At 49.3% G+C, this 12,738-nt stretch overlaps 1 protein-coding gene across 1 annotated transcript in view; it reads left to right on the top strand.

Annotated features, from left to right (window-relative positions):
* The window catches only part of LOC143426607 (uncharacterized), a 53,837-nt gene that overhangs the window by 13,087 nt on the left and 28,012 nt on the right, over window positions 1–12,738 (top strand). Inside the window, exon 2 of the mRNA XM_076900181.1 lies at window positions 3,318–3,439. Within this exon, the coding sequence (XP_076756296.1) occupies window positions 3,376–3,439 (64 nt within the window). The 5' untranslated portion in view covers window positions 3,318–3,375. The remainder of the gene's footprint in view (window positions 1–3,317; window positions 3,440–12,738) is intronic.

Genomic DNA, 12,738 nt, shown 5'->3' with positions numbered 1-12,738 from the left:
CTGTGTGGTCGTTATCGATTACGAACGCCTCAGCCCACTTGGCAGCCGTGATAAAGATAGTAATTATAAGACGGTTGTTAAATTGATGCTTATCGGTTGCTGGTTGCTAAATATCGCGCAAGTAGCAGTCGTGTACCCATTAATCGCGTTAGAATCGATTGATCGATGCCTTGTAGGGGATTGAAACGTTCTTTCGATGATAGCGTCGGGTCGCACACACGACGCAATCGGAAGAGGTAGCAGAATTTCACGGCGGTCGCTGAAACCGCAAAAACTGGGTTGAACGCGAACTTTGAATAAGCCGTAGTCGCAAAATGTGGCGCGATCACCTCGTAGCCGACTAATAGAGCTCGGTATAAAGTAACCCATCAGCGGTGGTTTTATTCAATGATGCCAATGACACGCGAAGCACGTCATGCACGATCGCAGTGATTCTCACGTTCGAGGACTGCTTTTGGGTTTGGTAAAAAAAAAAAAGGATCGTCGCGGCGGAAAAGTTGGATCGTCGTTACGTTTTTCCCATCGCGCTTGGAGGAAACGTACGGGAGGAAACGCTTAGTTCGTTTAATTAGTCAGGACGATGACTGGTCTGACGAGTACAAAATGGAGGCATTTAATCGATATCGCGGCCACTTAAGCGTGTCTCCGGCGAACAAGAGGAAGAAAACGGAAAGGAATGAAACGGGACGAAACATTGGCAAGGAGAGAGAAAGAGAGAGAGAGAGAGGGAGACGAGGAAAAAATGGAATGGTTCCAGTAACAGTGGTGCAGTGCAGACTTTTCCATGCTGGAATGCCGCGTTTCAGCATTCCAGGCAAACAGTGGTAACCTCGACAACATTTGATTTATAGGGATTCTGCGTTCAAACGCGTCCTCCATGTTGAATGAATTTCATATTATAGGATCGGTTGGAAAATACCTGTTTTCCTACTCTGCAATGCGTATCGATATGAATTATCTACGGTAGTAACACGAAGCAATGAAGTTTTATAACTTATCAGGATCTTTTATCGGATTTCCAATGGAGATTCGATTACGTTTTCCCTTTTCGATGGTGTCGATGCTTCAGTGATACCCAATATGTTCCACTTCGCTCAGATTCCTCCTTCGTCTCGTTGTACCGGATTTGCTTGCACTTGACATATATACGCCATATTATATCATACAGCGAGCCTCAAAATGTTGTTAAATATCGGTTGACCCAGGAACATCGTCGAGCCACGTGGTCTCTGTAACGCAAACCACCGAACGAAATCAATTTTCGAAAATATCGACCAGAGAATCCAGTCCTCCCACAAATCTGAAAAAGTACTCGCTTGTAAAGTTACACGGCCATCGATACGTCCCAGCAGTGCTACCAACACCCGTGACCTGTTAAGAACCAACATCGGTACCGTTCCAGCGGCGATCCAAATACTCTCCTAATCCCGCGAGATTGAGCAGATCTCTCTCGTTAAGCGGAAGTGAAGGGGAGGCGGATGAGAGGGAGAAGAAGAGAGGTCGTGCACGTTGCCTTGGCTCTGGACCAAGCCACGAGGAGCCAGGGTCGTTTCGAAGTGGCTGTTGCAGGGGCCTATGCCAACGCCTACCGAATCTCGGATTTCTGCTAGGCAGATCGAATGCGCCTCCGGACGATTGGCGGTTTCACTGGAGTGTCAGAAACGCGGTGATCCTGCCGGCGAAAGTCGGTCATCTTTCATCGATCCTTTGGCTCGCCGTCGCCAGCCCCAATCCCCAACGTTAGACCTCGTTTTCACGAGAAATAAATTTTTTCGAATCGTGCTACAATTATTCAGAACTGTTTACCTCCGCGACGCTTCCGAATCCATCCCCTTGGTATCCCATTGTTCATTGGGAACCGCTGACCCAGCGACGCGAGATCTCTACGGTTCTCAAGGAGCGACGCGTCTAATAACGGACTAGTAGTGGTCGCAATTATGCCCATTACGAGAGGTGCAATAGAGAATTGCAGCGGTTATGCAGTTGATGGAGGACGATGCGTTGCACCGTTCGCCTCTGGCGCGGTTGAGAGCCCACGAAGGGAGTAGCCGCGGTTCCAGGAGCACCAAGCTGTTAGGGGTTGTACCGTTCGCAGGTTCAACATCCCGATAACACGAAGGCGTCTAACGTTTCGCACGGAATTGATGCGAACGTGGGTGAAGATAAGCGACGGAGCACCACTGGGTTTGGTGTTACAGTTGTGCACGAGCGCGCATATAGTAGGGCATAAAAATGGGCGCAATTTGCTTTACCGTTGGTATGCCTTTCGTTTCAATTGTAGCGCTCGGTTGACTTAGGATCCCGACTTAAACTTGACTTCTATTACATTTAATCTATAAGTAGAATTCGAACAGAACTATCAGCACGTTATTATCGACAACGCACGGCTAATAATAATTTGTAACAACGTCTATTGTTGTCGCTATTAATAGTTGTTAGATAGGATACGGTAGTGTGGGTATTGATAGCAAGGTTATTTAAAATATTTAGTAATTACCGATACGATACAGTAATGCAGCTTCTAGATTGCACGATTATCTGAAAGGAAGATTATTTGCGCGATAAGGGATACTTCAAACAATAGTTATCTTCCAACATGTCCAGGAACAATTGTTTGAAGAGTTATCAGCAAATAATTACATGTTATCTCTTCCTCAAACACGAGAACCGATCAGGTATGCTATTTATTTGAAAGAATCTGTATGCAGGGCGTATAGAGCGTCATCGAACCTAATAATAACGATTGCAAGTGCACGAGAAAATTGAAACTCGATGGCAACTCGATTAATTTTCATGTTAATTGTCTCGCGAGGGGGTTGAAGTAGGATTCCGACTGGGAACCACTGCTGGTGTTTCTATGCTGTCTCGATGATACGAGGAGAGGTCTGACAAGCTCTCTAGCCGCGTTGCATATCGCGATCCTTGTCGAGGTATCATTGTAAACGTGCCACCGTAGCCTCGTATCACCTGCGTGATACTGTTACTCGATTATACAAGGCCCACTGCTACTTTTTCCCTCGATCTACAGATCTGCCACCACCACGTTCTACTCGTCGAGACGAGAGCTGTATCTCAATGTTCAGGATTCGATACAGCTTATCATCAAACAATGATGTCATTTACCATTGGATAATTTTACAAATGATAATAACACTGCGTGTAAGAGCAATTAAGCGTGCACAGATGCAGGAAATGATACCGCAGAAATGATTTCGAAACCATCGCAAATGGAAGCACGTCATTACGAATAGACGTCACTATAAAGTGATGGTTCAGAAGAGCAACTTATCAAGGTTCCTTTAATTGATATGTTTCAGGTGGACGTGGCGCGTGGACTCGTCTAAATGGTGGCTCTAAGGGGTCCCATAGGAAAGCATGAGGGAGAGAACACCCTCTGCCGACGACACCCCGAAGAGGGCCCCACCAGCTCCACCCAGAGGTTAGTTCGAATCACCACTATCCATTGACTCGAGACCAAACAGAAAAAAAGCGATATTCAGCTTTGCTCGATATAGAAATTCGCTCGCGGGAAACCGCACGGTTTTCGAAACAACCAGATTTCAAGCGACCAACAGAACTTCCCTGCGTCAAGTGTTCCCCTCGCGGACACTTTCCAGAATTAACGGAAAGTGGAAATGATGGAAGTTGGTGTAGCGTTGCCTCGCCCAAAATTACGCTCACCGCGCTAAACAATACCAGCTATCTCGACCAGGAATTACTTCCCATCCATTACCGGTAACGTAAGCTAATTACCAAAGTTGCTGGCCGAAAACCAGACACGAAAACCACCCGTAACCTCTCCCAATCGGTGCCACTCCGGCGCAAGTTCGTCTCCCGTCCATTCTGCTCGACATAACGTAACCAATTAACCCCAAGAGGAGGCTCGCGCGAGGAGCGAACCTTTCGTCTCCACGCACGCGACCTATCATAACCGAAGGACGCTAGAGCTCCTGGTAGAAGAGGCCCATGGTCCTCAGGGAGCCATCGATCAGACGCGTACCCCATATTTGCGCTTCAAGCCACGCTCGCCCGTCGTCCATGCCGCGTTCCTCTACTTGTGGATCGCGTCCAGTCTAAAAATACAGACCCGCGAGTCTTGGGTCGCGCGAACGCCAGCGTCGAGTGGCGTGACTACTTTCGAAACACCCTGTTTATGCGCGTGGACGCCGCGTTTCTGAATGATGCGTTATGTAATCGGAGTGCAGGTTGCAGGTTGCGGTTCTACGGTGTGTGGGTCCGCGCGGACGCGCGCGCGCGCGCGCGAGCGAGCGCACGTGTGCGCGGATGCGTGCGAGCGTCACGCATCGCGAGTGGCAGCGATAAGCCGGCGATATTAAGGCCCGATAACGCGCGCGGGACAGGTTATAGATGCTTATGTATGCCAGTGAAACGGCTGCACTCGCCACCGGGGCCTTGAAAGCGCCTTCTAAGTAGTCACGTTCGCGAATTCGTTCTTTCCTCTTCCGTCAAGCGTCGTTCGTTTGACAAATTCGCGGGAATTCCTGGTGGTTCGCGTTGTTCTCCGGGCACAGAGACTTTCGAAAGTCGACGAGCGATGGTCCAGGTGCACGGGGAGGCCACGTAAGTGTCTTAAAGACCAACATCCGCGTGCGTTTGCATATCGTCGTTCGGGTCGGTTGACGTTTTTCGGTTCTACAGCGTGTTGCAAAAGTCAGGCTATAGCCATAGGCAGGGTGAATGGGCGGAATTATGAATAGATCACGTAGTTGGAGCTATCACCTTTCAGGCTCGATGCGGTGGGTGTTCCAGTGCTATTATTGCTGCTACCGTCGGTGGCTAAATCTGAATTTTCTCGGAATTTGCATCCTCTGTTGGGTATTCTTAGAATAATCTAATTCAATCGCGAAATTAGCATTTCCCTAGAATTGCCCGGGTCTAGGTTACCAAGCTGCATTGTTGCGTTCTCATTAATCTTCTCCTCCAGTGGTAACGACTTTTGCGATTACCCCCGCGACGAACACTTTCATAAATTAGCTGGTCCGTTAATCTTATAGGTCGTCGAGGAAAGAACCGGCGTCGGGCTATTTTTTTAAATCCACTTTTTGCGAAGCCGTGCAATTCGTACGCGATACCGCCTCAGCCAGACACGGGATCGAACGGGGTTTGGATCGGGTCTGCTTTCCCAGGTAGCCACAGCGCTCTATGGCGGTCGGACACGGCCATTTTCGCGGTCGCAAACGGCAGCAGGGATTCCTGGTTAATTATTGCGCCAGGCATCGCGTTTCGCGCTGTATTATCGACCATTTGCTCTTTGGAATGCAAACTGTTGTGCCGCGGCAAGGGAAAGAGAGGGAACACGGTGCTGGATAAATAATTTATCGCGGGAGCGGTCATGGAGAGGGGGGTATTATCTCTGGTTAGAACAGAAAATGCTGATCGACAACAAAATCGCTAAGAAGCGTGGCGGCTTTGAATTATTTATCGAGTAAATAATTCATCGGAGGGATCGCAGGGATTCCGTTACGAAAATAAAAGTGTCGAACAAAGTGGAAGCTAGCTTCCAGCCGGCAGGAACAAGAGCAAACTTCCGACTCGTTCGATCACGGCTGGGATTCTAATTAATGCGACAAAATTTATTCCACAAGTTGATGAACGCGAGTCGAAACCCTCCATCCCCCTTCCGTAGATCGGTTTTATGCTGAAACGAACGCGGGTACCCAGTCGCGTGACCTATCGAGGTAACATTTTGCGGAGAACCTGGCGAGATGAACACGCGCGGTGTGCCGGTGGACGATTGATTTTCCGTGAATTATTGGCTCGCCTTTGTTTATCGCCGATAGATGGAAATGAAAAGTGCGAGTGTGCGCGAGCTGTACACGAAGACCGCTGACTATTCTAATTGACTGACGGACCGAAGGACGTCCGTGCGGTTGTCGTTTTAATAGACTTCACCGTTGTACAGTTATAAATTGCACGGTTAGCAGTGGCTCGTACCGTCTTTGCCCACGTACCGGGTGAGACGAACGTCACTGATGGAATATTTCCCTACTTCAGCGTCGAAGTTAGAAAATTACGAATCACAGTCCGCGCGAAATCGTCGAGGAGACGGGAAAGGGTGCGAGCGTCGTCGCTCGGATGGGGTTGATTTCCGGCACGATCGAAGGGCGAGTCGCGAGTGGCGCGTGACGCGCGTTGTTGCATCGCGGGGCGACGTCGCGTCGCGCGAGGGAAAAAAGGGACGGCCATATGCATCTCCCACGGAGAATAGGGAGCAGCGCGGTGGTGCAGCGGGGAGGAGAACGGAACGGTGCAATTCGATGCAGCGGCAGCCAACCGCCGGCAATAAAAAGATCGATCTCGAACGCATCGCCCCCTGCCTTAAAAGCGGACGCTGGCTGGGAAACGACTTCCCGAGGACACGTCGAAATATAATACGCGCGCGCCCGTGTCGGTGCGTCGCGGAAGAAACGGATTCGCCTCGGTTTTCTTACGGTTTGCGAAATCATGCGAATGCCTGACGAAACCGCCATGATGCGTCCTCTGTCCCGCGACTATCCCCGACATCTCCCGGACGTGTAAATTGTCCCCGCGTTCCTCGCGGACGCGCTCGCAGAATACGTTTTGCATTTTCCTCGCGTCGCACATAATGATCGAAGCGGCGTCGAAGCGGTTTTCCCCGTCGACGGATTTTGTTCCCTCGAATTCGAGTTCGTGGAAGCAGTAGAAACAGGATAAGTACCACGGATTCGAAGTTGGTTATCAAGACGAGGTGGTAATATCGAACGACTATCGGTCCCAAAAGCATTCCTAATCTGGAACGAGGTAGCGCTTGAAGCGGGTCAAAGTCCAGCTCGTTCGAACGCCTCCGTCCTAATTGAGAGCCGCTACGAAAGCTGATTTTCTCGTTCCACGGTCGCACATACCCGCTGCTCGCACGTAGGTACGTCCCTTTCGACGCGTGTAACGGTGCCTACGATGCACGCCTAGTCGCAGCGGGGTTTCCTTTTTGTCCGTCGTCGAGGTGTCGCTCGCGTGGAAACACGCCATGCTTGATAATTAACATCCAACGCGGATTTCCCGATCTTGTCGCGCTTCGATGTAATCGTACAGCGCGTGGTAGTCGCGAAACGGAACGCGAGGTAGCCTCCACCTTCTGAAATGGAAGGGCGTATATTTTTCGGTTCCGATTATTCGACGTGGCTCGGTAATTGAAAGCGATAGAGGTGAAGATTTACTTCCGTGGCGGGTGCGCGCGGTCATTTAATGAAAACCGGGCCGTAAATACTCAAAGGTCGCGCCGTTGCCGGATGTAGCGAAGGGATATTAGTCGTCCTCCCGCTGGTTTAACGAGCGCCTCCGCGTGTTCGTCGCGAAGTAATTTCTTCCCTGCAGAACTCCACGACCGCGCCAAACCCTTGCTCTCCCGGCTCCCTTTGTCCCTGAAGGGACCTGGCGGTGCCTCTTTTTCCCTGTTTCGAAGTTGTCCGTGTTGTTCAAATATTCAGGGAAGTTTCTGAACCGGCGTGAAGCTCTTTCGAACGCGTTCGTGAGTTACGTTACTGGAAGTGCAACTCCCGTAGCGGCAGCAGAAGATTCCTCTTGGATGTGGACAATTTTCTTCGACGTGATTTAATTTAATCTTCTGAAATGCACTTGGTTTTATCACAGAGGAAGTGAATGCAGTAAGATAAGTGAAAATGGATTATGGACAGAAATTGGGAAGAACGGAGACTTGATCTAAAGGGAAATTATATCAGACTGTTGGTACTTATTATTGAAAAGGAGATCGCAGTTGCTGTGTAGATGGTTACCGTTGAAAAATCAGCTTGTCATCTTATATTCCACGAATTTGCGTAATCTCGACGAGGAGAGAATCCAAGAGTAGCGCAGACGCGACTGTCGGAGGATTCGAGGAATCCTCGGCAGCGGGGATGGCGTTAATCCACGGCTAAATTCAGGTTTTAACGAAAAAAAGAATGAAAACCCGTGGACGTTTTAGGACAGAAGCACTTTGTTCCCTGTGCTTCCTGTTTTACTTCCCTGAAATAGTTGACTGTTTCTCGTTACTCGAGGATTAGCATCTCGGACCAGCGTGGGCCTGGTTAAGTACAACTTTGATGCCAATAATTGATCCTGGTCCCTTGTCGCGTTGCACACGACTCTAAAATAATCGAAACAACGTTGCCACAACAAACAACACCCAACTGAATAGTCTTCGCATATGGGTGTCCTCGATAACCCAAAAAGTAGATCTTGGACTAACCCAGATCTCACGATCGTCTCTTCGCAGTCGTCAACCATCTATTTAACCTCCTGCGATCGCGTTTACCATTTTCAACGAAGATTTAAGGTACCTCAGGACTCGCAAGTCCCTGATAAATGCCAGCGCAATTACCAGCGGAGCTAAATTTAGAGGAAAGCGTGGACAAAGAAGTAGCGGAAGGATGGTATCGGTCATAACTCATCTGTCGGCGAGAAGAATCGCCACGAGGTGAAAACGAACAGCTCGGATTCAGCAAACTCGGCGCGGGTTCAACGAACCCGTTTAATTACACGGGCTCCACACTGGCTGTGCGCCACGCTGAAACGATACACCCGGCCTCGCGGTTCTTTCAGACGCCACGTTCTACTGATTAGCATGATCATCTTTATTAATTCGAGGACACGTTCCGCTGAACCTGCAGCTCGTTTCACCGTGAAAGGGAAATAGAGAGGCTCCCCGCCGCGTGAACAAGCAATAATCCCATTGAAGAGGAATTCCTGCCTAGGAGCGCCATCGCTAGCCCAGTGAAACTCGCGCGACTTTCATGGCAGTAATTGATTGGTCATTGTTAACGTTTCCTTTTTTAAATTCTTGACACTCGTCGATTAGAAGACATTAAGATTTGGAGCAAAATGAAGACTCGTATTTCAGTGGAAATTTGAAGTAAGTTTATTAAGTCCTCACCTTATGCAACGCTATGAAACACTAACAGACTTTCGAAAAGTTCACTTGGCTTTTCTTCGTGGTATCCCTTATCCCAATCTCCGAAACGAAGTTTGTATTGTTCGTATTAGCGATCTGAAATAAGCTCGCATATCCGCAAACCAATTCTATGCTTTAATCTGTCTTGTAGTAATAGTTAATGAACAGATTAATTTTGCTTATTTCATTCTAAGGATATGCTAGACTTGCGATGTTGGATGAGATCCAAGTTCAAACGATTAATAGTTAGTAAAAATGATCTGATGCCTGTGGAAAAGCGAAATACTCGAGTCCCATTTGACGAAGCCCGTCGATGATACGTCACGTTGGTCATTAACAAGGGTGACCTGAAATCACGAAGCTCCCAGCGATCATCCACAGAGGCCAGCCAGGCTGGGTCGTGTACTTCCACGTGTCCTGATAGATCATACGGTCTTGTCCTGACTGGATCGTTGCCAGTGCTCGCATGATTCCTTCCTTTTAATCTTCCCTCCGCCGTGATACGTCTGTCTGTCTTGTTTTTTGATGTTTCAAGTAAATGGCGCAGACGGCGGCTGGATTTACGGTTCGAGTAATGGATCTTATTTCGTACTTTCTTCATCGTCCCTCATCTAGATTTATCGAATCCGTGGAATGCGGGATTAAAATCGTTTTCCACTCTAATTTCGTTCGGGCATATGCGTGTGGTTATTTATGCGCGCGGAGGAACGCGTATAAAAAATTCATCAAGCTCAAGTTGAGTCGTATTACAATTCAGCTTAATGCATCGTTCGAAGTGGTATCGGTATGCGCTTCTTGGTAATTGAAATGCAAAGCCAAAAATATATACGCGCGAATATAAATCAGCGGTATTTAACTTTTAAAAGCCCGAACGAGTCCTCCATTATTTCAATGCTTTAATCCAGCCGGTTCTTTGTATAAATAATTGTTCTTGCCAGTTCCAATATTCGCTTTCCTGTCCTCCTTGGAAGACTCTGAATTAAACACGGTCTGCAGCGGGATGGGGCGACCGGAAATTTAATTGGAATGTTGTATGAAATACAAAGTTGTGCACCGAGTTCGGGCGCAGTCGTTTCAGGACTCGGAAATACTAGGTCGTCCCACTCGCCTCACGCTCGACCGTTTGTTAACAGAAATAGAACATTCACGATTTATCCCTTCGAACGGGGTTCGGGTCTTGATTCGCCTGTCCTCATGCAAATTGAAATCGTCCTTGTATTTGAATTTCCATCGAGTCCCGCTAAGTTCTGCTCGGCCCTTCGGATTGCCGCGTGGGATTACCAAAGGGCCCCTCAATAAGGCACAGTCCAACGAATCGCGTCGCTTTCCCTTCTTCCCCAAAACCTGAACGAACTTTGGCACATCTTAACATCGCGTGCCATTAAGGTTAACCCTTTCCAAGCTACGATTTTCATGGTTAAAATGCGTCCAAATACCATCACTGTTGAAGAACAAGATCTCGCAACGAATATAATAACGAGACCAAGGTTTTCAAAAGTCGTGGATCGAAATTCTGCATTTTGTTTCTCTGTGATATCGAGACTGACAGTGTCTGTCGAGAAATTCGAGGGGAACTAGCGGTAGCGGAACCCCAGGAAGCGTCGGTGACACCGAAATGATCGAAAAGTGTGACGACGATCGTCATCGTCGGCGTCATCGCTTACCGAGCAGTCGTTTCACTCCCTCGGGGGACGACCCGGTGTTCGAAGCCTTCTCTCTTCTGAAAGCCGTGCCAGGAGGGTGGCGGCGACCCCTTTCGACGTGGCAGAGGGGCGGTTATCGATTCTAGGGCTCTCCCCCTCGTCCCCTTCGTCCCCTCCTCTGCTTCCGGATAAAGCAGGCGTCAGGAGAAGCGTGTGCCGGCGACGGAGTGTGCACGGTTTTATCTTTCCTCTCTTGGCCTTCGTTTCTCTTTATCAGCCCACCTTTTCACCATTTTTCTCAATCTTATCGTTCCTGCGGCATATATTCCTGTTTGTTTTCCTTATTTACGGCCTCTCTCGCTCGGTTGCCTGTTTCCTGCTCCGACGACATTGCTCCCGGGCACGGACGGTGCTTCGTTTCGAATTTCGACGGACATCGAACGGAGTTACGTTCGTGGCGAAAGGCGAAAGAACGTTGGAAATTAGATTCAGAAGGTTTTGCTTTTCCATTAACGAGATTTAAGTTCAGCTTTTTTTAACCAATATTCAAATCGTACCAGTTACAGTGATCGTGACCCCAAAATGTATTCGAAATGCATCGATACATCGACTGAATGTGGCACAGAAGAGCGAATACTCTTCGTGTACGAATGCCTCTTTCAGCCACCGCGCGTACAGCGTTGCTGCTATCGGCCATTTTGCTGGTTGTCCTTGCGCCAAACTGCGGAATCGATGTTGGAGGCGTTCAATTCTTCTCGCACGTACAATTTAAACACCCTGTATACGCGTTTCGTCCTCCCCACCAGCCCCCGTTCGCCTTCTTTCTTCCCGCAACAAGCCTCTGCTCCCTCAAATCTCCTTTCTCTCCTCCTTGTATTATGCCCTCCTTGTCGCCATTTTTATTCCTGCCTTCGTCCATCTTGGTCTGTGTGCCACGTTTCCACCCGTGCTGCCTTCCTCGCCCCGCTTCCCCCGCCGTCGTACATTCCGTCTCGTTCCGTCTATCCCCGGCGTTTCACTCTAATCATACAACCCACCCTGTCTCCCCCTGTCCCTCTTCCACCCCGGTAGAAACTGGTCGAATGAGGAGCCGGAAATATTGTTTACGAGATGAGAGCAGAGCCGTGGCGGAGCGTCCGGGCGGAGAAAATAAATCGCGGAAAAGAGGAGCGGAATTTTTCCAAATTCACTCGCCACCTTAACAAGGGACCCAAGTTTTCCCAATTTTGCGCCACGGGTTCCATCGCACTCCGGAGGCTCGTTTAATTCCTACACTTTCGTGAAGAAGTAACGCGCGCCAGGTTTCTGCGAGCTTTCCCATTGGTTCCGACACCGCGTATTGGTCACTCGCACAGCAACGCGACGCGTCTTGCGATCCACGTAATTTAATAATACCAGCTCGCGATCGAATGCAATATGGTAATCCGTTCGTTTTCGATGCTCGTAACCGCCGGCCATTGTGATTTATTCAGACTCGCGAATGAGTATTACGAGACACCCGGGGCGTGATTCAGTTTTTGCTGGCGCCCCAGTCTACGAATCCGACGGTTTGTTAGGCGGGTGAAATCGGTACAGCGGTATTTGAACTGGTCGCGGGCTGCTCGATGGTGTCTAGCCGGTGTGAAACGTTTGCGTAGCCGTAAGGCGCATCGAGCGGAACGGTTTCTAACTCGGGCGCACCACTTCCGACGGACGCGGAGTTTCCAGCGGTCTCCGTAACTCGTAATTGGGTCATATTTCGGTGATACCGATCGAACCGATCGACTTTAAGCGCGACAAGGAGCCGCTTGCACAACAGCTCGCGAGCTCGACAGGGAAGCTATGCGAACAATGCCCGACACGATCGTACGGGCTAATTTAGGGTTAACGAGCTCGATTTAGAAAAGGAGAGGGGGCGCGTTGTTTCGAATGATAATGTTGAGAACGAGTTATTGCAGTTCATTCAAATAACGCTCAGACTCGGCTTGAACGATTACCTCCACTGTTCGCGTCCGCACGGCGGCAAGCGTGTTTTGCATTTCGTTTCCCTTGTTTCCTGTCCGCTGCACGTGACGCGCGGTATTGTAAAACAATTTTTATCGCTCGAGAAACCCTCGCGCGCGTTCGCTCCTCCGGTGCCACGCTGTATTTCGACCCGTTTGTCACGATACCCTGCACAGCCAGCACGGC

The sequence above is a fragment of the Xylocopa sonorina genome, chromosome 9 (assembly GCF_050948175.1).
Source record: "Xylocopa sonorina isolate GNS202 chromosome 9, iyXylSono1_principal, whole genome shotgun sequence".
In the NCBI taxonomy this organism is placed as follows: Eukaryota; Metazoa; Arthropoda; class Insecta; order Hymenoptera; family Apidae; genus Xylocopa; species Xylocopa sonorina.
The sequence above is the reverse complement of the archived record's forward strand: the minus strand, read 5'-3'. Positions and strand labels throughout refer to the sequence as shown.